The 22,517-nt window shown below is 34.5% G+C and overlaps 1 protein-coding gene across 6 annotated transcripts in view; it reads right to left on the reverse strand.

Annotated features, from left to right (window-relative positions):
* LOC103224320 (protein PPP5D1-like) overlaps nt 1-22,517 on the reverse strand; it is a 96,340-nt gene that overhangs the window by 55,834 nt on the left and 17,989 nt on the right. For 4 of the 6 annotated variants that reach the window (XR_012092710.1, XR_012092711.1, XR_012092709.1 and 1 more), the window contains exons 4-5: nt 18,057-18,118; nt 14,205-14,368 (exon numbers count right to left, since the gene is read on the reverse strand). Coding sequence is in view for 2 of the 6 variants with exons in the window: in XM_073014632.1 (XP_072870733.1) it covers nt 18,057-18,086 (30 nt within the window). In the remaining 4 variants the exon portion in view is untranslated. Of the gene's footprint in view, nt 1-14,204; nt 14,369-18,056; nt 19,902-22,517 lie in introns of those variants that run through there. The other 2 variants (XM_073014632.1, XM_073014631.1) reach the window with 2 other exon arrangements.

Below are 22,517 nucleotides of genomic sequence, written 5' to 3' on the forward strand. Positions count from 1 at the left end.
CATTTAATTCTTAATGACAATAAAGAACTTATAGGAATATGACATTTCTTTATATAAAGGAAAATGCTATCCTTGATGATTATACTACATAAAAAATGAAGTGGGAGCATTTTTGCAATTCTTATTACAGCTATCATGACTCTATTGCCCCATAATTTCTTCCACAAAGCAGAAATCTTAGGTTATAATCTGTGTAATCTACCATAAATTGCTCAAAAAAATGTTTTCCAATGGGAAGTATCTTCTGTATATTACTGGTAAAGTAAAAAATGGAAAATAATATATTTATAATAAATGAAAGAGTGATTTCCACTTTTAAAAATAATTTTTAACTCGAGGAAAGTTAAGTGAGCTAAAAATAAAGTATTGATCAATATAACTATTCTGTCTAGATGACATTGTAAGAAACACATTAAATTAAGAGGCTTCAAACTTGTAAGGGTAAAAAAAATTCGAAAGTTTAGAAAGACTGCATAACACGGACTTGTGACATACTATGAGGAAATATTTAGATATGCCTTAGAGATTTTTAAAGGCCCAATAGGCAACCATGCTGTACTTAAACAAAAATTGGTACTTAAAATAAAAAACGGTACTTAAAATCACAAAAGGTACTTAAAATCACAAAAGGTACAAAATGTACTTAAAATCACAAATAGAATTCTGTACTTAAAATCACAAATAGAATTCTGACTGAATTTCATCAGGAGATATCATTATACTTTTACTATTATATTCTTTTTCTTCAAGTTAAACATTTTGGACTTTCAATATCTATTATGTTTTATATTTGCAAATTACAATACTGATGATAAGGAGCAGCAGGTACTATTATACAACTCTATCCAAAAATATCTTTTCATTAATTCATTTCAATATAGGATGCTTATTTAAAATTTCAAGTGGAAAATGCATGGTAGTGGAATCTAGCAAAATCTTGTCCCAACTCCCATGGACTGTGATTGGCACATCACATATAACAGGACAGACATAAAATTAATTTCTGACTAATATCAATAAAATAATCTATTAATCATTTAATTTAAATTTTCAAAAATCATAAAACTAGAAGAAATATCAGAAAGTCACCTAACCTGGGGCTTTATGCAGATGAGATTAATCTTTCAAAGAATGTAGTGAGCAAACACAGTCCTCTAAGACACAAAGATTCATCCAACAAATAAGACTTCTGATGACTGTTAAAGTCTCTTCCAGATCTGGGATTGCACATTATATGAAAACATATAATTATGTTCAAGAAAATTCTATTCAAAACATTTGGTCACATCAGAGTCAAAAACTTCTCAGAACTCAGAATCCACAAGTCTCAGTTTTAATGCTCACATTTTAAGACTATTTTATGAGAAGTCTTATCAGGGCCATGGAAGCTATTATTCTTACCAGTGTAGGAACGAGCAGATCCAAATGCCGTCAATTATTAAAATAATAATAAATCACTCACTCACTTATACATTTCATGAACACTTACTACCATCTACTATGTTCCAGGCACTGGACCAGGCACCAGGTATAGAGGACAATTACACAGACATGACCCCTTTCAGGGTCTAGTAGAGAACAGAAAGTTGAATGAATAACAATGGAGTGTGGTGAGATGGGATAAGTCACATGAGCCCAGGAGTTCGAGTCTGCAGTGTGCTATAATCACATCACTGCACTCCAGCCTGGGTGGCAGAATAATATCTCATCTCTTAAAAAAAAATGGGGTAAGTACACGAAGTTGTGAGACCATATAAAGGCTCTGTTAAACCTAAGGCAGATAAGGTGTAGCTGAGACCTACAGAATGTGAGCAAGGGTAGCTGCTTTTATGTACTGTGCCCTCTCACTTCTTCATCTTTGCATATAATGCCCTCTCTCCCTACAATGCCCTTCCAACCTCTTTCTTGATCATCCTCTTGGATTCAGTGTGGACAGAACCTCTTCAAGGAATCCTTCCCTTAATCTCCCACATGCACTAACTAGTCTGGAGTGAATGTCCTTCCCTCATCAGTGCTCACTGAACCAATACATAGCTTCATCCACCATTTCTGTAGTGCCTGTTTAATCCTGATCTCTTGGGCTAATAAATTCCAAGAAGAGGCTTGCTTCTTTGAAGCTTCTGGGGAAGCTTTTGTAGCTCTTCTAAAAAGTCCCTTTCACTTGGTAACTATCTGGCTGATAGCCACTGATGAAGCTGGTCCACAGAGAGGGCAAACAATGGAAGGAAAATGAAGCCCAAACTACTGGATTCAAATGACCCTGGATTCCACCACATCTCTGAACTTTCAGTGAAGTGAGCTAACATATATTTTTATTATTGAGGCCATTTGGATTTGTGTTTTCTGTTACCTGCAGGCAATGGCATAGTGACTGATGAAACAGTATAGATGGGAAGCAAGCCTTTTTCCTCAGCATCCAACACACTATTTACCACATACAATGACTCGATAAATGTTTCATGAATAAATGAACTAGGGGATTTAATTAAAATATCAGATAACAATTAAACTATAAATTTTATTTCTAAATATAATTGAAACCGAATTGTTTTCAACCACAATGTTTTAAAGGTGGATTAAAACTCTATTCAGAAAGCCTGATATTTTTAGAGGGTTTTGCATGTTGTAAAGAAAATAAAGCTTTACTATTTACAATAGCAAAGACTTGAAACTAACCCAAATGCCCATCAATGATAGACTGGATAAAGAAAATGTGGCACATATACACCATGGAATACTATGCAGTCATAAAAAAAGAAAATGAGTTCACGTCCTTTGCAGGGACATGAATGAACCTGGAAGCCATCAATCTCAGCAAACTAACATAGGAACAGAAAACCAAACACTGCATGTTCTCACTCATAAGTAGGAGTTGAACAATGAGAACACATGGACACAAGGAGGGAAACATCACACACCAAGGCTTGTCAAGGGGTGGGGGGCAAGCAGGGGGAGAGCATTAAGACAAATATCTAATGCATGTGGGGCTTAAAACCTAGATGATGGGTTGATAGGTGCAGCAAACCACCATGGCACATTAATATCTCTGTAACAAGTCTGCACGCTCTGCACATGTATCCCAGAACTTAGAGTAAAAAAAAAAAAAAAAAAAAAAAAAAAACTAAAAAATAAATTTTTAAAAAATAAAGTAAAGCTTGACCTATGCTGCTCTAAACTTCCTCATTCAGTGTCTTTCATCATGTCCCCGCTATCTCCCTCATTCCAACAAGGAATTCCCTCTCACTCTCTAGTGACTCAGTGTCTTCACATTTCTCTGCCCCTTCACTCTCAAAATCTGTTCTCCAGAAAGAGCTAATCCACCTATTCACACTGAGTTCTAATAACCTGACTTAATCAAAGTATTATCATTTCTAGGGATGTTTGAAAAATCCAAGCGTTATAATCTCTAATCATGCAACTACAGGTATCAGTAAGCAGGTAACGAGGACATTTGCGGAGCCAATAGCCAACTGTGGCCATGAAACAGCAGAAAGAGGTGGCTGGTTTCCCTGTAGACAAGGGCAACTCCAGATAGTCTCATTAATGGTCAAACCAAGAATTTGACAAAGACTCATTCTTGTTGCATTCTCTTAAGAGCAAATATTATACATCCAGTAATCAGTGAATCATGTCAACCAAGTGATAAGAAGTTCTGGCTGTAGACTTTAACCCTGGGATGGGATTTAACACCATCTGTTCTGTATTACATTTGGAACTAACTTCATAATTATAATAAACATCTACATTAGAAATTCCTCTACCACCAAATACTATGAGCAAATTATAAATAAGACTTGATTTGCTCCAAAGATGAGCAAACTCAGTATTCTTTGTTATAGACCCTAAGCCCAGATAAAAATTAGAATCTAAAAAAATAAAATAAAATAAAAGCAGATGTCCTTAGATAAATGTTCCAGTATACAACCAGTACAAACTGTCTGGCTAACATTTTTTTTTTATGAAATCAGATATTCCAGAGCCACCTTTATCACCAAACATAAAAGCATCCCACTGCATACCTCAACAGAATTGTCTGCATATCCTTAATGTCTTTCCATGCAATTTTATGCAGTCAGCACCCTATACATTAGAGAAGGAATGGATGTGTGCTCTATGGGTTCTTATAATAGCAATGAACCTTCATAATCAGATTAATTCCTTAATTTTACTTACTTTTTCATGCAGCTGCATTAATACTACATTGTCAAAGACAAAGATGAACATGAGACACGAGATAAGATTTTTTTAAAAAAGAGAGAAGAGCAAAAAAAACAATATAGCTATCCAAGGAGCAAGTGCTGAGCTTGTGAAAAAAACAGCTCCTATTTTATTAAATAATAGTGTTCTGCCGGGATGTCTGAAGTACTCTGCAAGGCTAATTAGGGCAGATCAATGTACACTTACCTCTCCAGAAGGCTGAAAGGTGTGTAGTGACTATGTGTCATTAAAAATTTACTTGACCATGGGCATCAGATGTCCATGAAACAATGACCCTGGTAAGCACTTTAAGTTTTCATTTTACTCATGTCATCCTCAATGCATCATAAATGCCATAGACACCATTACTATCACCCAGGCTCGTAGCAGCTGATGTGCTGTATATGCTTGAGAGGGTGGTATCAATTAACTATATTATCTATAAAGCCATACTTGCAATTACTACCACTTCACAATTTATCATTAACACGTTTGGCAGGTCTTTTTCCAAAGTAACATTTATTTAAAGGTTAATCAAAATTCTTAGAACAGCATTTATTATAATGTGATTTTTGATAATTGACTAAATCAGTGGCTCTTAAAAACACCCTTGTCTCAGTCCTGCTCAGTATACACCACAGTGCCATTTGGGGAAAAGAAATACATATTAGAAATGTTCATTTCAGACCTCGTCATGGAAGATCATATATTAATGTAATCAGGTGGTACATTTACATGCTCATTAGTAATCCATCATTAGTCCAAATGCTCACTATTAGGAATAAATGTACCACGAGTTATTCAGAATACCCAGAAATAGTATTTCTTATTTAAACATTCAGGATAAGCTGACTGAACTAAGTGCACACCTTGAATTTGAACTTTCAAGGCACATCACTAAAGCAATCAGTTATATCAGGACACTCTTGTAAAATAATCTCAATTATAAAATTCCTGCCCCTCCCTAACACAGGAGTTGGGGGGAGTTCCAATATCTGAATCTGTCTGATTCACTGTAACTGCAAAAAATTCTGATGAAGTGTGTGTTTAAATTTTATGCCTTAATACATAGCATGCCACTAAAACCACATTAGTTATGCTTTAAGCTGCTTAATCATATGTCAAAATCTGTAAAATCTGTTCTTGCATGCTAAGGTAATTTAACTACAATTAATCAATCAAGAAAATAAATAAAATGTAATAAATGCCAAATAATATAACTTCTTTTAAACAGACCACTATCTACACATTTATTCCCCAAATACTTATTAGCCATCATCATATAAGGAAAACATAATAAAAAAGATAGACTTCGCTGAGCCTTTCTCCCATTAGTAGCTTGCTCTAAACTTAAAACGTTTTAGAGAATTCTTTGGCATGATCTGACTTTCCAACTAAAATGTGAGCAACCTGAGGGTCAAACTTACCTTTTTTAAATCCCCTGTGCCCAATACAATGTCTTAATCATAATAGGTGTTCAGTTTGTTGAATGAAATAATTGAATGATTCAAATATCCATGAACTAGATTATTTTATCATAATGTTTATGAATTACAGCAATATTTATATTTTTCTTCTGACAACTATATATTATATTTCATTGGCATTTAACTAAAAGTAGTAGTACTGTCTTAGTTAATTTTTTCATTTTTTTTCATAGTCAGTTAGGTTTCATAGAACCAGCAAGGTGGGTTGGTAGATATATTTGTTTGTATTTGTTCCTCTAAATGAAAATGGTGATTTTTTTTTCAAATATGTAATTTAACAACTTGATGAATATAGTTGTGGACTAAGACTTGGGAGGCTAATTATAAGTTGTGAGTCCAGCTGGCAAGAATTTATTAAGCACCAACTGAATAAACCAAACCATGCTAGCCCCTAAAAATATATGAAAGGATATATTAAAAAAGAAAACCACGTCCTGCTTTCCAGACCTTAAATCAGAGAAGGTACATACATGTGCATTCAGCAAACGTTACCGACTACACTTTACACCATGCAAGGCACTAAAAGGGAGGAGGACAGCCAACAAGTCTCAGTTCTCAACAAGAAGCTAAAAAAGAAATTAACAAGTAACTGCAAGCCAAGCACAAAGTCATGAATATCACTAAAAAATTACAAACTGATTCCCTTAGAAGCCTCAGGAAAGAAAGCAGGTGAAATCATGGAAGTCTTAAGGAAGTAGGTGCCATTAAAAATAGTTCAAGATAATTCCCCAGATTACACAAATTAGTGAATTCACTAGTGATGAGGGCATTGAAAGTAAAGGTCCAGAGGTTTCCAGAGTAAGTTAGTCACTTTCTTAAAAACAGCAATGTTTGTTCATTTCATCAAGTTAGTTTGGTGACATAAAATAATTATAACTTCTGAATTAATGGCCATTCAGTATGAAGAACACTGAAGAAATTTCCTTTCAAGGTTCCTGATGGTAATTGTAGCTGAGGAATCTCAAGACTGAAAGTATCACAAGAATATTTTAACAATCAGGAGTTGCCCTCCTACTGTTGCACCACTTACCCCATTGTCTAAGGCCATACTGTACAATACAGTAGCCCCTGACCACATGTGACTATTGAGTACTTGAAATGTAACTCTCCCAAACTGAGTTGTGCCATTAGTGTAAAATACACACTGCACTTCAAAGGTTTATTTTATTATTATTTTTATTGAGACAGAGTCTCGCTCTGTTGCCCAGGCTGGAGTGAAGTGGCACAATCTCGGCTCACTGCAACCTCTGCCTCCCGGGTTCAGATGATTCCCCTGCCTCACTCTCCCGACTAACTGGGACTACAGGCACGTGCCACCACACCCAACTAATTTTTTTTTTTTTTGTATTTTTAGTAGAGACGGGGTTTCACTGTGTTAGCCAGGATGATCTTGATCTCCTGACCTCGTGATCCACCCAATTTGGCCTCCCGAAGTGCTGGGATTACAGGCATGAGCCACTATGCCCAACCCAAAGACTTATTTTTTAAAAAATGTAAAATATGTCAATAGTTTTATATCGATCACCTGTTACATAATAAGATTTGGGGGTATATTGACTAGAATGCACATATTATTAAATTATTTTCACATATATCTTTCTACTTTTTACTGTGGATACTAGAAAATTTTAAATTATATATGTGACTCACGTCATATTTCTCTTGGATTAGTGCATGTCTAAAGGCATTGTGAAGAATAATAATTTTTGAAGTATATCATGCTGGCATTTTAATATGATTATCTGATATACAAATAATGAACTACTCAACACATGCTTCCCCAAAGCTAGGAGAAACATAAACATTTCTCCTGATGAACTGGAATCTCCTGCCCCACTCTCATCTGATAGTAGGTGGCATCATTTCTATGCCTCTCTTTCGCTCCAGTTGGCAGAAAGGTGAGCCTAAAATTCAAGTTATTCAACTGCAAGATCTTTGAGGGAGGGTCCTTGTTTTCTGGTTTAGTTTTATCCTACCCCCTTTTTATTACATCCCTTTGTTTTAATCCTTATTTTGATGATTTCATTATCGTGAGCTACCAAGATAGCTTTTTGGAACCAAGAAGAGCTATGGAGAGACAAGAGGGTGAATGAGCCTCATACTATGGTGCAATCAGTGAGATGCCACCCTTCAGAGTCTGGAAAGACTCATTGTGTCTGAGGCCCTTCTCTCTGATACAGGTGTGAAGCACAAGGGACATTTAGCAATACTAGCCAGGACACACATTTGGGATCACAAATATACAGCAGAAACTATTCACAACTGACATACACAGATCCGTAAGACAGAAAGGCACTATATTCAGAGGGCAGAAAGAGCGCTGAAGTCATGCAAGCAGCTGTAAGTAATAGAGCATCATATCAGGCAGAAGTAGCAGTAACTATCAGGAATACTCAGATATCAGGCAGATGGTGGCCATCATCAGATCTGATCCTATTTCATGAAACACCACAGAGTGGAATTAGAGCATAGTGACAGCATCCAAAGATCCAAGGAAACTTAGCAGAGGCTTAGTCCCGTGTAGACAGAAGGGGACAATTTCCATGTCTATAGAGCACATTGGCCCCTGAGATATAATTCGGAATCATGGCCTCCCAGATCTAGTGAACTGCACAGATTCCAGCTCAGAATAAGCAGTAACACAGGAGCCCAGCAGTAGTAGCAGGGCCACTATATGTACCCAATGAAGAAAAGAGAGTCAAAGGCTCCAAATATGCTTCCTATTGTTGAGTTTGGTCCAGGGACTGATAGGTTTGCTGCAGGTGGAACACTTTTGTTCAGGCAGAAGCAGAGGAGGCAAGGAAGATGGGGCAAATGCCTTCTCATTATAAACTGGAGGGATTATAGTGGTGGCTATGCAATTCTTGTTCCAAAATCAACCATTCAAGAATATTTAGCCAACTTTAAAAGAAATACTTCTTCACAGTCTGGCCAACATCGTGAAACCCCATCTCTACTAAAAATACAAAAAAAAATTAGCCGGGCATGGTGGCAGGTGCCTGTAATCCCAGCTACTTGGGAGGCTGAGGCAAGGAGAATCGCTTGAACCTGCGAGGCAGAGGTTGCCGTGAGATGAGATGACGCCATTGCACTCCAGCCCAGGCAACAGTGCGAGACTCTGTCCAAAAAAAAAAAAAAAAACAAAAATCCTTTTCAGTGGTTTTCCAAATCTATGGAAACTATACTGCTTCCAAAAATGCTTGTAATATTTTTAACAGTATGGTTGTGTATATCCATTTTAACACTGGTACAATCATAAAGTTAAAGAAAAAGTATAGAATTTGTGGAACGTTATGTAACTTTGAGAATCCTTACAACTGCATTTTAAAGAAATAATTAACAACAAGGAATAACTAATAATTTTTTCAGCAATAGAGAGAGATATGAGAAGGCTAGGACACAGAAAAGATCATGGCCATATAAAAATCAGGACCACAGAGTCACCACAAACTATCAGAAATATTCTAAGTCGAGTATACACAAACTTGACTGTTTTCTTAGAATGATTTTAAAAGATTTAGCACATAACTGGGTTTCATTTCAGAAAATCAAAATTAATAAACATTTTAAATGAAAAGTAGTACACAACTGACTACAATAAAAAATGAGGAAGTCTTGGGATTGAATCAACCATAAATGACCTGTCAAATGTAAAGTACATTATGACTATATTAGCAAAATTCAAAATAAATGGCCCAAGACCCAATTAATTCATCAATTTTTTAAAAAGAAGCATGAGGCCAAAGACAGAACTAACTGGTGACTTTCACAAAGTAAACCTAGGTAATTTCAAATTGGCTGTTATACTCCTCAAGTTAAAGGACACAAACCAATGGTACCTATACACAACTTTTGTGATTTTTATTTCAAGGAGATAGATCAAATTAAAAACTCCAAGAATGTTTTCTGCCTGGTAAATATTCCAGCAACCCACATAGGCACAGAGTCAGACACTTAGTCCAGTAGTAACTCCAAGGAGGTTTTCCTGACACTGAGAAGAGGGGGTGAGTTTTGGGGGAAAAAATAAAAAAATAAAGTATTTCCAGCCTATTCAAGGATTTGTGAAATTTAGAAAGAGCCTAATAATTCACCTATTCAAGGATTTGTGAAATTTAGAAAGAGCCTAATAATTCTAGGACGACTGAGTTGTCACAATGTCACAAGAGCACAAATTCATATTGAGTAACTTTTCTAATAATACGAACAAAACCAAAATATAAGTTTCCCTCAACATATCAGAAATAATATATGTTCTACTTAGTTCCAAGAAAGAAAAAAAAACTTTTATAACTTGAGAAAACTCAAAATATATGACAATCTGTCACTAAATTAAAATAAGCTATAGTAATAAGTGACTATGTAAAAAACCCACTACAACTATGCGTTCATCTTCACATACAAAGGCTATTTCTAAATGGGTCAGAGTAAAGCTTTGGCTGATACATGCTGATGGCAGAAGAGGGCCAGAAATGAGCCAAAGCTGTGTGTATTCCAAAACTCATTGATATTTAAATCTGGAGTGGGTCTTTGTGCTTACATTTTGAACATGTTGTGAGAACATGAGCCTCCTGTTGCTTTGTAGTAATACATGCTCATTCTTGTAAAATGTTTGCCTTGTATGGTTAAGGTATTTTACTGAGGCTGTAAAAGGAGGGCACATTACTTTAGTTGGGGTAGAGGAGAATCAACACAACTATTTTGCTAGTGCATTACTGCTAATACATGTCCTGCGAATAGAAGCATGACCTGACAGGGAAGCTTTAAGAGATGAGAGTAGTAGAGACGTCTTAGGACTTGGGAATGTGAACAAGGTATTCCTCCATACGTATGTATTACTTCCCCTTTACTGAAATAAGCACAAGAAATAACTAATGTTTTTCTCAGCTATAGAGACAGAGATAGCCAAAAAAAGACCATGGCCATAATAAAAATCTGGACTACATAGTTACCACAAGATGATGACAGAAGATGGCAGAGAAATACTCTGTCAACTATACTACTGACATACACTGGAATGTTTTCTCAGAATAAGTTTTAAAGGATTTAGTGAACAACCAGTTCTTATTTCAGAAAATAAAAATTAATAAAAATTTTCAGTGAAAGGTAGTATACAATTGGCTATTATAATTGGCTATTTAGTTCTTTATACCCTCCACAAAATTGCAAGATATTTTTTAATTTTTTATTTTAAAATAATTAAAAATTCACAAAAAATGTGCAAAGAAACGTACAAGAAGGTCCTGTGCACCCTTCATCCAGTCCCCATTCTCAATGTTAACATCTTGCAAAACTACAAAACCAGGAAACTGACAATGGTACAATCCATGGAGCTTTTCATAGAATCCATAGATATTTCACCAACTGTACATACACTTATTTTTGTTTGTGTATGTGTGTATAGCTCTATGTCATTGTATCACATGTGTAGCTTTGAGTAACCACTAGCACAATCAAGACACTTAACTATACCATCACCATAAGACTCCCTAGTGCTACCACTTTATGCACACCCCACCCTCTCCCCTTCCCCTCCCTAACCCCTGGCTACCACTAATCTTTCTCCATGAAGATTTTATTTCATGAAGGTTGTATAAATGAAATCATTCATTAATGTATTTTTATAAGACAGGTTTTTCTTTCACTCAGCACAATTTCCTTGAGGTTCATCCAAGTTGTTACCCGTAATAAAAGTTTTCTAGTCTTTATTGTTGCAGTCTATAGCAAGCTTATATCACATTCTGTCCAACCATTCACCCATTGATGGGCATCTGGTCATTTCCAGTTTGGGGCTATTACAAATAAAGTTGCCGTGAACATTTATGTTCAAGTTTCTGTATGAAAATAAAATTGCAACATTTTTAAGGGAATGAGTGGTGTTTTATTCACCACTGTATTCTCAACACTTCATATGACACATAATGAGTAATCAAAAAATGTCTGTTAAAGAAATGAATGAGTGAACCAAAAAATTGCCTCTAAGTGGCAGAAAATAAGAAAGGACTCATCTGTCGGGGGAAACCTAGTTGGGAGGAAATATGCCAAGAAGAGGTCATGAAGTGGCACTGGCAGTTTTAAGACTACAGCAGTATTTCAGAAAGATTTCCTACACACAGACAAACACACATCAATCAGAATATTTTTAAATTTAATTTAAATATTGAGTATCATATTAAGAAGCTGTTTGGATTAACAAGCTATAGCTGAACTTTTTAAGAAACAACTGGGGAGACTTCCATTTCTAGCCAAGATGGACTGAAAGGGACTGGATGTGCCCTGCTTCCTAAAACAACCAAAAATAAACCCCGACAAAATATATGAAACAATGGCTGTCAAGACATGAGCTATCAGACCACAAAGGATGTTGATCCCTGAGGGAGGTGAATCCTATGATGGCTCTGGCTTAAGACCGTGAAGGTTTCTTAGTAGTGGCACAGGAGGGGCAACTAACTCAAGGGAAGCAAACTCCACGAGTTGAGGAAACAGAGGTGAAGGTATGGGATAATAAAGTGGCTAAAGCTTACAGGACAGAGTTCAGGAGAGAGCAGGTGTACAGACAACAATCCCTTGAAATCTGCAGAGAGTCACAGAGATCTGGATATGTGCATGAGGAAGCTACCCAAGGCTGGGGAAAGAAGCATCTGAAATAATTATATGGACAACAGTACCTGGCACCTTCCTAGGGTTGGAAATAGGCCTTTTCTCACCAGCCAGAATGGAAAAATCTCTTAATTTATATGCAATTAGGTAGAACCTCAGTAGTGAGAAATGAGGAAGACTATGCACTGCTCTGGTCTCTCCTAGCTAACATTTTAATCCCGAAAAATTGAAAGCAAAAAGAGCCAAGTGAATCTATCTATATCTAGCTGGTGGCATAATCACACCAAAAGAAACAATTCTACATGACTTAAAACCTCAGTAAGACATACATCTTGAAAGAGAAGAAGGGGGCTGTACACAGGGTGTACACAGGATGTGTCCATCACTACTGATGATAGTAGTCTTGGTATTATTATTCTGAGCCTGTTGTAAGTGTATTGTAGCATGCGCAAATAAGTACGTTAGTATCATTAAGAATTAAGATTGTAGGATGGTCAGTTGGGGAGAAAGGACATTGATATGATACTAGATCTATGTGACTAAATTAAAAACCTGTTGGTCTGTATATTAATAGGAAGTATTAGCATGAGCTCCTGATGTATTTAATTTTAAAATTAACACACACACACACACACACACACACACACACAGATTTTTTTAGAGCTTTTTCCTTTGAAAAGACCTATATTAAGGACAAAGTCAGTAGCAATGAGCTCACTAATTTCAAGATTACCGTTTTCAAGTACTAGTTCCAAGGCCAAAAAAAAATAGAACTAGAATTTCTTGGATAATTGCCTGATTCCAGGTTTGGAAAGGAAATGTTAAAGATGAGCCTGTTATATTTGGTCACATCAATTATCCTGGAAGCTCTCAAAAACTGGAGGTTCTTTCAAAAACACAGAGGAACCAACTGAGATAAACTTTGAGTACTCAGAGATGTGGCAAACTGGGCGTTCATAAGTATGATATCTGCAATAGCTTGAAGCATATTAATGTTCATAATGAAATTTTTAAAACCATTGGTAAACTTTAGAGGATGTTAAGGAACCACACACTATATTAAGAACTGATAAAGGGAGAGAATCAAGCATCCATCCTGATTTTCTTATAAAAATTGAAACTCTAGCAAACTAGTTTATCTTTATAGAAGCATTCCACTCAATAAATAAACCAGAAATGACAGTTATATTGCCGTTTCAAGCTCTAAGGAATAAATAGACGTAGGCAACGATCAACTCCAACTGATAATATCACAAAAAGAGAAAGAGCCAGTAGTCTTGCCCCCCATCCCCTAAATGAATTTGATCAAGTCTTCACTACTCATTAACAGGTAAGAAACAGGGCTGAGGAGCTCATTAAATGACTCTGCAGCAATGCATCAGCAAAAGCAGACTATGGAAAGCTCTACAGCACAAACAATCCAGTTTCTTAAGAAACAAGGAAAAATAAACATAAACCTATAGATTAAAAGAGGAGACATATTAACCAATTACAATGTATGGACCTTATTTGTATCCTGCTTAAAATAGTAAAGAATACAAAACTTTAGGAGACAACCAGAAAATGTTGAATATTGGTTTTGTATATTTGAGAATAGTAAGAAAATGTTGACTTTTTAAGTGTGGTTAATTTTCTAGATGTGGTTCATTTTTAAGTTTAAAAGAATCTTAATCTTTTAAAGATAAAGACTGAAATGTTACCAGATAAAATGATGTCATGTCTGGGATTCGCTTCAAAATAATTTGAGGTGGAAGTGGAAAGTGGAAACAACAATTATGAAACAAGCTGACCCATGAGATGATAACTGTCAAAGGTAGGTATGGTTATATAAAATTTCATTGCCGTTTTCCCTCTACTTTTCTAATATATTCTTAATTTTCATAACAAAAAGTTAAATACACTTAAAAGTAGACAAATACATACTAATTTGAGGTGATGGTTAAGGACTCAGAAGTTACAGTCCATGTGTCTGAATGAAGGTAGTTTCTCAAACATGCAGATATCAGAGATTTGTAGGATTCTCTCCATGGAGAACCTTGTTTTCTCCACACAGAACACTGGTTTCTGAGCAAGCGTGGGCCCTTTTTCTGAAAACAGATCAGGGAATATGAAAGTGGTTGGCTACTTAACTGAAGATACCAAAAGGAAAAAAAATAGGACACCAAAAAACTGGGTCTACAAATGTGGTTGTTGGTTCTCCTTGTTTGTTTCAAATAAGGCTTGGTTTAGGAGCAGTCAAATAAAGCATGTGACTGCTATACTTCCAACAGTATCTTTGCAAATAAACACAACCCATACAATTCAACTGTCCATCCCACTTTTCCTGTTTGTTTATTGCTCTTCAACAGCACCTCATGCTTTTTAATTTTTTCATTCTAAGGCAAGGGAAAGGGATCTCTAGAGAAGTTTAAAAAGTTTTCTGAAGTCAAATAATTCATTAGAAAGTGTGTTTTATGCAGAATCCTACTGTTTTGCTGCAGAAGGAACACTGAGTAGCTTTTCCAAGGTTCTGCCAAAGGAAGTCTCTTCTCTCACACTCATCTGAATCCAATCCTTCCAAAAGAACATGCCCAGGTCTAATAAATGGAGTTCCTAAAAGGATGGATGTCTCCCATTTAAAAAAGCATTTCCCAGAGTCTCTAGGGTTCAATGTCCTACAAATGATCAGCATTCAAAATATGAATTTACTGACTTTTAAAATCTATGCAAATTTAAAAATTTCAATATTATTTTACAGTCAATTATCCCATCTATAATATTACTGTCTAGCATTATTATAAAAGTATCATCACAAATGCTAATGATCAATTTCACTAAATGCCTGAAAAGGTCATGGGAGATTTAAACTCTGATGTGTGCTTTGGAGGAGAGTCAACTTTTGGAGAAACAAGGCTAGGGAGCACTTTTTGAGACCGATTACATTTTTGGAATTACTTGCCAAGTTGTATTGCAGAAATAGTAACAAAACTTTTTCGTTTTCTTTTCTTTCTTTCTTTCTTTTTTTTTTTAGATGGAGTTTTACTCTTGCTGCCCAGGCTAGAGTACAATGGCATGGTCTCAGCTCACTGGAACCTCCACCTCCCGGGTTCAAGCGATATTCTTGCCTCAGCCTCCCAAGCAGCTGCGATTACAGACGCCTGCCACCACGCCCAGCTAATTTTGTATTTTCAGTAGAGCTAGGGTTTCACCAATATTGGTCAGGCTGGTTTTGAACTACTGACCTCAGATGATCCACTCACCTTGGCCTCCCAAAGTGCTGAGATTACAGTCATGAGCCACTATGCCCAGCCAATTATAACTAAACTTTAAAAAATATTTGTCCCCATAGCTAGAATTTTCATTAGTGTATTTATCTTTTTCATGTAGTCTTGTTTACAATGGGCCATTTTAAAAGTTGCTATCCCAGGCTTATAAAGCAATTTTATGATGTACTCCTATCGACCATATGAAAAGCATTCATCTCTGAGAAAGTATCATAAAGAAATCCTACTGTAATGATAACTCAAATGTTAAAGTAAACATTAAAAATTATATTGTATGACAGAATATCAAAGGAAATAGAAAATCTCTGCAAGAGGGTATTTAATTTCTGATGAAAACAAAATAGTACTCTTTACAATTTGGCCTATCACATGACAGTATTTCTCAAACTCCTGCTAAATTAATGTTGGAGCACAGTTCTTCAGGCATTAATGATTTTAGTTATGGTCAATGGTAGTTGATATAACTGATAGTGATATCAAATCTGTACATATTTGACTCTCTCCACATTTCTAAGCGATCTAGACCAGAACTAGGTTGATTATATGGTAGCCGCTAGTTACATGTGGGCTATTTATATTTAAATTAATTAAATGTAAATAAAATTCAAAATTAAGTTTCTTTGTTGCACTAGCCATGTTTCAAGTACACTCAATAGCCACATATGGCTAGTGAGTACCATATTGGATGGTGCAACTATGGAACATGTCCATTATCACAGAAAGTTCTACTGAACAAAGTTGGTCTACATTAGAGAGGCTACTACCGATGAATGGAAAATCTCAAATATATACATAAATGTGTATATATACATATATATAATCTATTTCTATAGCAATTTTCCTTTTGTTATAGGAGGTTTCATTAAATATGTCAAATTTAAATTTTTTTCTGGAAACATTTATATTTTAATGTAAACAGTTAAAATTGTGCCTTGAGCACTGTACTATAGATTTTCATTTTCCTTGTATTACAAGGATAATGAATTTCAAAAGATTTCATTTTCTCAGGATAGCGAATTATAACATTACTTTGTCTTCTCCTTCAAATCTTTCTTTATAAACATCTATTCTAAGCCCTCTCTGCTTCCAACTTTACTCAGCAAAAGCCTACCTTTGTTATGCAGCAAGGAATTCCTACTTTAGAAGGTAGCACTTCTGGCCTCAACCTCCACATTTGTGAAGTTTATAAGTTACATAAAAAATTCAGTTCCTAGCCAAGTCTTCTTATTGGGTGAGGAGGCCCTTCCAAAGTTCCAGCGAATTCCTTAGTCTGACACAACTTTTCTCAATTTAGAAAGATGCGTTAGGTAACATATATTAAAAGGCAGAAATATGCAAATGCATAAACAATAGAATTTGGCATAATTATGTGATAAAGTGAAATGTTCCTGCAGTTAGTTATTGAACATGAAGGATCTCTCTCATTCTTCAGAGAAACTGTGAGATAATCTCTACCATTTATGCTTAGCAAGGAGCCATACTGCGGAGGAAAAGTAGAAATACACACGAGTGACAAAAGCAAAAAAATATATATATGAAAAACTCTCAAACCACCCTCGATGAAATGTAATATGTCTGTATTTAAAGACTAGGTAAATCATACAGTGAATTTAGAAGGAAAAAACGATGTCTATAATTACATAAGTATATAGAAAATGTTAAGTATTTTGTGAAAAGGTATGTAAACAATAATGAAAAATCATTTCATATTGAAAATAATTTAATTTTAAAAGTAGATAGTACAAATACAAAAATAAAAATAAAAATAAAGTCCAAGTAAGGAAATAGTAGAAATTTCAAATATTTTAGGAATGTCTTTCTCCAGAGTAGCATGTTGTTTAGAAACTAAATTTCCACAGTAGATTTCAAAACTCCTGAACATGAATTAGAACCTTGATACTAGCTGCAGAAATGTACATTAGTTTTGGGGAAGGGGAGAAATAAAATAATGTGCCAACCTCCCAACCATTTCCCCAAACAGATTTTTGCATCTTGGTCATTACACTTACTTTCAAGATACTTTTCTTGGTTTAAATATGTAATCTTGTCTCTTTGCTCACTTGCTCACTCTTCAAGCAAGCCTACAGCCAAATAAATTGCCATAAATGTTTACCAGTAAACCATTATTTTCCAAGGAATTTTTTCTTAATTTTTTAAATTTAACAAGTTTAACTACAATTAAGAAAGTACTCCTGGCACAAGGACTTTGAAACATTGTTTGGGTCTTGGAAAAGTTTGAAACTTCCAATTCATTAGGACTTTGAGTAGCTATTTTGTACCTAAGAATGAGAATTGATGGAGAGATTGGGACTAAACACATAATTTTATGAAATATGATGAAAACATGAGAGTTTTGGTATGACGCACGTAACGATCAAGAACCTGTTTCTTTTTAGCAGGCTCCTAAAAAGTACCTCCCTTATAATTACTAAATAAAAACACTCACTTATTCAGTACTCAGCTAGCTTTTAAAATCTGAATAACAGAAGTACACAGTGAGAGAGGTACTTACATGGTTTCCTTGGATACTGGATGATGCCATTCAGGTCTATGTTTTTATCTGAAAGTGGTGCCCTGTGGAGAAATGAGGCTTGGTGAGTGGCTGTTTATGCATAGTAAGTAAATAGGAACTTTGTTTATTTTACAAAGCATTTTTTATTTTGACCCAGCTTTCCTTTTCTATCACACCCAACTCCTGTAAACAGCAATAATATAGTAGAACAGGTACTCCATACAACTCTTTTTAACTCCACTTAAGAAATCATAATTATTAAGGCAGAAGTTCAGAATGCTTTGGCTAAGGATGTTACTCCTTGGACTGCTGTATATATCTTAACTATTTTATTTATGTCAGACATATTCATGAATATTGCTTGCCTCTCTATTTTCCTCAAAAGGAATATTTCTCAAACCACTAATAAAGAAATTAGTCTAAAACATTCACATAAATGATAAATGTCCTTACCTTAACCAAAAGATAAGAGCACTCAAGCTTTAGCCAGTTTCTAAACATGAAGGGATTGCACAGACCTTAGCTGCCATTTTACATGTTCTAGTGGCATCCTAGATTCCCAATGGTTTTAGTGCTATGAGCATATAATTTTGACATCCAGTCCCTCAGAACTACACACATTCTAATTTTGGTAGCATGATTAATCTCTCCTCTGTGATAAGTTATTTAACCTTCTAATATTTCTTAGAATCGAAAAGAACAAATGAGTTGCAGCAAAGAATGGCAAATAACTTTAATGCTTAACACAATTTAATAACCTGAAATGAAGTAAGTATGTGCTACGTTTCCATTAAAAAGTTTCCAGCCACAATTAATTGAACGAAAACTTGTCTTGTTCCAAGATTATTCTTGGAAATGTAATTTTAAAATCTGCTTGAAATGAGGAAACTTACTTTTTTATACCATATGAAAGCAATTTCATTTTTTAGGAATGATTTTTGGATAGACTTCCGATTGGATATTTTCCATTGGAACTAGCAGCATAGGGGGTCGGGAGGGGGGAGGGGAGGGAAGCAATTCTGTGTTCTTTCGCCAGCACTGACAAAGGTCTGGTTGTCAGTGATACCTTTACAGCTAAATTTACTCCAGAGTGACAGAAACAGGTGCACCTCGGCCTGCCAGACACTTGTGCAGAGAGATCACGCATCTCACGGCTTGACGATCAAGGGGGCAAAGCCTCGGTCTTCATAGAAAAGGAGAGGAGGCAAACGCAGCCCAAACTGGGGGGTTTCTCTTCAAAGCCAGCTGGTCTGGCTTTATTCTACAGGAATTTTTTTACCTGTCAGGATTTGGACAACAAAGCCCTCAGCAGGTGCTGACGGGTACAACTTCCTGGAGAAGCAGAAAGGCACTGGTGAGTTTCAATTGCCAAAATATATTTTTTAATCTCTAAAAGTTAATTTTGTTGTCTTGAAAGAGGCACCACTGAGGTACCTGTGTTCACAAAGTTGATGAGACCATTGGAATCAGAGCCAACTCACTCAACAGTGGATTTGCCTGGTGTGAAAGTAAAGCTGTTAGCATATAATAATTTTTTAGTTTTTTTTCTTTTTTAGGTTTTAAAAAAGATTCCATTTTTAAATATTGGTCTCTTTCATTACTGTTTTCAATCTTTGGAAGATGAAGAGTTAATTACATTTATAATGTTACATGATTTAACACATATTTTAGTCTTCTTTTATCTAATTATCTAATTCTGTCATAATCTTTTCTGAATAAAAAGCTATTTTCTAATAAATCTCCCAAATAAAAAGGTGCAATGGTGGTACACACTGTTTTCGAAAATTACATGTACTGGCTTTTTAAAATGTGTGCATGCTACAAGAACATGAATAGAGAGAATACGCAATTAACTTTATTTTAATATATTTTTAAAACATATATTGCATGTATAATTAAATAATTTAAAATATATTGCATGTTTAATAATTAAAGTAAATTGTATTATAGTAAATATTATTTAATAATTAAAAGTGGCAATATTTTCTCATTACTTTATAAAGAGTGTCTTTTGAGAAAAATCTTTGAAATTAACAATAAGACAGTATTAAAGCAGGTTTTTACATCATTGATTTCTAAAATTAGTATATTTATATATTTTTTATTTTTATTTTGTGAATTCAAAAGTTTAGGCAAAAATATTTTCTTCAGAATAGGATTTTAATTAATGCAAAACATGAAAAAATGAGACCACATGTTAGGACATATTTTTAAAAAGTGATTCTATTTCAGGGATTCATTCTTTTAACTATGCTTCACAGCATTTTTCTACAAATTGTTGTATTATAGTAAATTGAAAACATTTATTTAAGCAAGTAAGCAGCTCAAAGCTAGAGCCTATACATAGTAAACATATGAAACCATTTTAATAACCAAATTCCATATTCACAAGCAACATGGGCTAATTAATTTAACAGAAACAACAGTATACATTGATCAAGAATGTTATAAATTATTATGCATAAAATCAATTTTCTAGGCTGCGGGGGGTAGAATTGGTGCTTAAGAAAGAAAAGACTCCTACCAACATAAATTACTAATACTATGAGGCAATTGTTTTATTCTGATGATCCCATAAATAACTTTCAATCTACATCCTTAATACATGATTGTATAGTGGAAAAAAATAATGACCGCTGTATCTGAAATAAATTTTAAATCAATGACGATATGGATATGCCACAAATGTATAACTAACACACTCTTTTAAACTGTCGTAATTACTGTTGAAAATTGTGAAATATTTGTGGTTTAAAAAGTTATCAGAACTACTCCACCCAAGCAAAATATCTAATATTTTAAAAACATAATGTTATCCACAAACATTTTAATGAACCCATATTTTAAAACATTAAACCCAAATATACTTTTTATTATAAATTGTTACATGTATGTTATATTTCAAATTATTAAACCATTTAAAAATATGTATGTATTTATTGCGATAAAGCTGCTACTTTCATATATTTTGTCATGCTTCATTATGTTTCATTATATTAATTCAGACACCTGAGTAACTATAGTCGCTAAATTTTTAGAATAACTTCATTAGTCTCTTAAAGAATTAGTATGTATTTCATGCACTTGAAAATTTTACTTTTATTTTTCTAGTCTGTTAAATACTACATTCCTAAACAATCACAATATTTACTTTTAAAGATGATGGCTACTGCAAAACTGAACAACATGTGTTCTTATTTCAACTTCAGAATTATATTTGTTAAGTTTTCACGTGCATTACCATTGGCTATAATTATTACATTGTTATTAAGTATAAGCAAACCAAAAGCTTCTGTCAAACTATTGTTTATGACTCTGTCAATTATTAAAGTATAAATGAATCTACTGGAAATAATGTTAGATATAGCTCAAGTATTTCAAAATAACTAAATTTATCATTTTAACTGTGCCTGAATTGTAGATTTAATCTAAAATCACATTTTTTTTTCTTTTCATTATGAGAAGCTGTAAATTCTTGTCCACCATGCAGCTATGTTTGTCCTTTCTAATAAATCTTCAACATCGTGTCACCAAAAAAAAAAAAAACCTATGCCAACTCCCTCAATATATAGGAATGGTTTATTTTAATAAAATATTGGAGTTTAAAGTAGCATTTATTTACACCTGCTCTAAATATTTAACATTAAAACATAGGCATTTCAAGCATTATTTGCAAGATATCTTCCTATCTTAAAGACAGCTTATTTACAGTGGAGAAAAATTGTTTTCCTGTTTCAGAAAGACACTTGGAAAAACATGTTATTTAACCTTACATATTAATAGGGAAAATCTTGATTCTACCAGTAATTAACTTCAATTAATTATATTTTAAATATCAGCCTATTTAATTTCAATGCAACAAAATTTCCAGCTAAAATGATTTACTTATAAGTATTTAAAGCAACAAAATATTTTGGCAGCTTTATATGTATCTCCTCATTGACCAGCCACCTGACTGACAGCTGTCAACTGTCCATGTGCCAAATGTAACCCAGTAAAGATAAAAATTACATATTACTCATCCCTGTTGATAATACCTGGTGCCAGTAGGTTTCAAATAGGAATAACTAGACTATAGATAAAACACAAGTAAGTGGGAATCATTTCTACTGCCTACTTCTCTTCCCCTGTCATTAACTCATTTCCCCTTCTTTTTCTTATTGATCCCTTTTCCCTTGCTATTCGTATCTACAGAGTTATTTTCCTTAAAGGAACTTTCAGAGTATGTTACAAGTCTGTGTCCATGAAAATACTGGGCAGCCAGGTAATAATGCCCACACATTTCTTTTAGTCCTATTTTTTTTAAGCTCATAAACTATTTCAGAGTTATGGGAAGAAAGCTTTAAAGCTTTCAGCGTCTCATTTTCAAAGAAAATGAAATCAAATAACAAAAATGAAATTTACCAAAGGTCACCAAGGTGGCTATATAGATACAGACTTGGGTCTGTTTCCCAACTTAAT

Source organism: Chlorocebus sabaeus, chromosome 4, assembly GCF_047675955.1.
Source record: "Chlorocebus sabaeus isolate Y175 chromosome 4, mChlSab1.0.hap1, whole genome shotgun sequence".
Lineage (NCBI taxonomy): Eukaryota > Metazoa > Chordata > Mammalia > Primates > Cercopithecidae > Chlorocebus > Chlorocebus sabaeus.